This window comes from Amblyomma mixtum, chromosome 5 (genome assembly GCF_055824585.1).
Source record: "Amblyomma mixtum isolate Tamu chromosome 5, ASM5582458v1, whole genome shotgun sequence".
Taxonomy (NCBI): domain Eukaryota; kingdom Metazoa; phylum Arthropoda; class Arachnida; order Ixodida; family Ixodidae; genus Amblyomma; species Amblyomma mixtum.
In genome coordinates, this window is record NC_143016.1 from 66,763,243 (window position 1) to 66,766,739 (window position 3,497).

Genomic DNA, 3,497 nt, shown 5'->3' on the forward strand with positions numbered 1-3,497 from the left:
ATAGTCAGTTATACCGAAGAGCTGCCGAATTGGATTTGTTTTTTTTTTGTTATTGTCACGCGCAACAGAGCTCCATTGTGTGGCACACCAATAATAGTTGCACGACCGAACGGAGTAAACTGAATTGGATTGAACTGAATCAATAAATATAATTAATTTATAAACTGCCTTGCACTCCAAATGTACTCTTACCCCTAACATTTGTGCGTGACTCAGGTTTTGCCTTCGTCTTTGTATCAGTCGAGGTGGCCAGCGAACAAATGCACTTTATTGCTGAACGTACAGTGCTTTTATAGCCGCAAGGGGTGTGGCAACCAAGGCGCATATCTAATCTAGGCGAGCACGATGAATCGCCGCACCAGGCATGGCACGTGCGTCATTCCCGATACATCTTCCCTCCTGTGGAGAAGAGATGCCAAGTACTTGGTTGAAATTGCGGTCGTACCGCAGACGCTGCGGTGGTCTCCTATCTCTGGTAGATCGACGCAATGCAAGATCCTGCGGAGCCATTGAGCTCACAGTCGGTCCAGTCGTAGTCACGGGCGGCGGCGCCTGCGGACTGTTCTGGGAGCTCACAGGCGACTCTCCAGTTGCAGCAGGTGCCGTTGGTTGCAGTGCTTCACACGCTCGTTCGCTCTCCCGGTCTTCACATTCGGGGGCTTCTTGCTGGAACAGCTCACCAGTTGGAAGCAGATGCTGTCGGTTGCGACGTAGCACTCTGTTGTCCTCGGTAACTACTCGATAAGACCTTGGTGCAACTGCTCCGGTAACTTGAGCTCGGCGATTCCATGTCTTTTCCTGTACTCTCACGACATCGCCGGTGTTCAGAGGTGGTAACGTTCTCCCCCGAGTGTCTGCCTGGGCTCGCTTGAATACTGGTATGCTTGGCTGCTGCCTGAAGTCTGGGAGCAGAGTGCGAAGCCTCCTGCCCTGCAAGAGTTCACCAGGGGAGCGGCCATCTTCGAGTGGAGCGGATCTGTAGTTGAGCAACCCGAGCCAGAAGTCTTCTTTTGTTTCTTCCGTTTTCTTTAGGATTCTCTTCACAATCTGAACCCCCTTCTCAGCGAGTCCATTCGATCGCGGGAACTCGGGGCTCGACGTGACGTGGCTGAAGTCGTACCTGGATGCAAAGAGAGCAAATTCATAAGACGAAAACTGCGGCCCGTTGTCCGTGTGGACTTCCATTGGAATGCCGTGTCTTGAAAAGATGGCGCTCAACTTCTCAATTACGGCACTGGATGTTGTACGAGTCAGCTTCTCCACTTCCGGGAAGTTCGAATGGGCATCAAAAACCGACAGGTACGAGCTCCCTCCGTACTGAAAAATGTCGACGCCTACGCGGTACCATGCATGGGCCGGTATAGGTCTGATCATAAAAGGCTCACTTTGCTGTTTGTACGTATATTTGCGGCAAACCGCACAACTCTGCAACAGGTTTTTTTTTTTTGATATCAGAGTTCAGCCCCGGCCAGAACACTAGGCCCCTGGCTCTTGCTTGGCACTTGTTCAAGCCCATGTGTCCCTCATGAATACGTTCAAGAACTTCCTTTCGCATTGACTTCGGGATTACAACTTTGCTGCCTTTAAATACAATTCCTTTAATCAATGACAGCTCGGACGCGAATGGCTTCATTATTCCCACAATGTCACCTTTGCCATTAATGTAGCGCATCACTGACTGCAAGTCCTGATCATCCGTCGTTGCTTTGGCCAGACGGGCCAGTGTTCTAGCGCTTACCAAGGTTGACATGACTGCAACCGCGTGGACTTCCACATCTTCCGTGTCGTCGGAGTAGTCCTTGGTCGCTGTCCTTGGAGCCCTTGATAGCATGTCTGCGAGAAAGAATTTCTTTCCTGGTACATACTGCAGTTCAAAATCATAAGCCATTAGCCTCAAGAAAAAACGTTGAAGCCTGGGTGGCATATCACTTATTCCTTTCACTGCAACACCAAGCAGTGGACGGTGGTCAGTCTCGATAACAGTTTTACGTCCGTATACGAAGCGATGAAATTTTTCACAGCCGAACGTTATCCCCAACGCTTCCTTTTCAATTTGCGAGTACCTCTGTTCTGAGCTGGCCATTACACGCGAGGCATAAGCGACTGGCCGCCAGTTTTCACCGTGGCGCTGTAAAAGTGCAGCCCCCAAACCGTTCTTTGATGCATCTGCCACGATTTTAGTTTCTCTGGCTGGGTTGAAAATCGCTAGGAGAGGCGCACTGCTAAGCATGTCGCAGATCATCCTCCACTCACTAGCGTGGTTTTCGGTCCACTCGAAGACAGAGTCCTTTTTGATGAGGCTGCGAAGAAGCGTAGTACGTTCTGCGAGATGAGGCAAGTACTTGCTGAAATAATTTGCTACTCCTAGCATTCTGTGGACCGCGGCTTTATCCGTTGGGCATGGAGTCTCCCTCAACGACTGTGTCAACGCTGGGTTAGGCTTTATTCCATCGTGGCTAATGACGTCACCCAAGAATTGAATTTCAGTCACTCCAACCTTGCACTTTTCAGCGTTGAAAGTTAAGCCTGCTTTTTCTGCCACTTGCAGCACTTTCCGCAGGCGCGCATCGTGTTCTTCCTTAGACGAGCCCCATATTAGAATGTCATCAATGTACACTCTCACACCTTCACAGCCGTCAAATATTTCGCTCAGGATCTTCTGGAAAACTTCCGGGGCTGATGAGATTCCGAATGGGAGTCTCAAAAACCGGTAACGCCCGAATGGAGTACCGAACGTGCATATAGTTGCTGTGGAGTCATCCAAAGGTACCTGATGAAAACCCGCCCTTGCATCGAGGAGTGTGAAGTACTTAGCGCCGGCGAGCTCAGCTTCTATGTCCTCGCGTCTTGGCATCTGATAATGCTCTCGCTGTATGCACTCGTTGATACTTCTAGGGTCCATGCAAACCCGTATTTTTCCGTCTTTCTTCCGCACGATAACCAAAGGGCTCACCCAGTCTGTCGGTTTCTGGACCCTCTCAATGATGCCACTTCGCTGCATGCGCTCCAGCTCCTCCCTCAGAGGTTCCCTCAGCGCCAAGGGCACCCGCCGAGCTGGCTGGACAACTGGCGTCGCATCCTTGCGTAGGACCATTTTATACTGGCGACTCACGCAGCCGGTTCCCTGAAAAAGCTGGCGGAATTCGGTTAGAACGTCCTCATTGCCGCCGGCTGCGATGCTTCCTTCTTTTACAGCATCCACTGCACGTGACACCAGACCCAGCGACTCGCATTCTAGTAGTCCCAGTATAGCTTGGTTGCCCTTTTTGACGACATAGAAATTGACGTCCTTCGACCGGCCGTTCACGGTCACTGGTAGCCTTGCCATACCGAAATGTCGAATGACACCACCGCTGTATGATCGAAGCACCGAAGAACTCGGTTTCAAATCTGCTGCCGTCTTGCATCGTCGGTAGATAGAGTAGGGCAGCAAGTTGGCCTGAGATCCCGTGTCCACTTTTAAGTTAACCATCTGGTCAGCTACTTTCACATGTACT

The 3,497-nt window shown here is 50.8% G+C and overlaps 1 protein-coding gene across 1 annotated transcript; it reads right to left on the reverse strand.

The window, feature by feature from the left end:
* Nucleotides 1-240: 240 nt before the first annotated feature.
* On the reverse strand, nt 241-3,162 carry LOC149342494 (uncharacterized). The gene is made up of 3 exons (XM_089542172.1): nt 2,954-3,162; nt 1,739-1,833; nt 241-1,120 (listed from the first exon to the last, which is right to left on the reverse strand). Exons 1-3 carry the CDS (start codon nt 3,092-3,094, stop codon nt 328-330), a joined length of 1,029 nt encoding a protein of 342 aa, XP_089398298.1. The 5' UTR covers nt 3,095-3,162; the 3' UTR covers nt 241-327.
* Nucleotides 3,163-3,497: the final 335 nt, after the last annotated feature.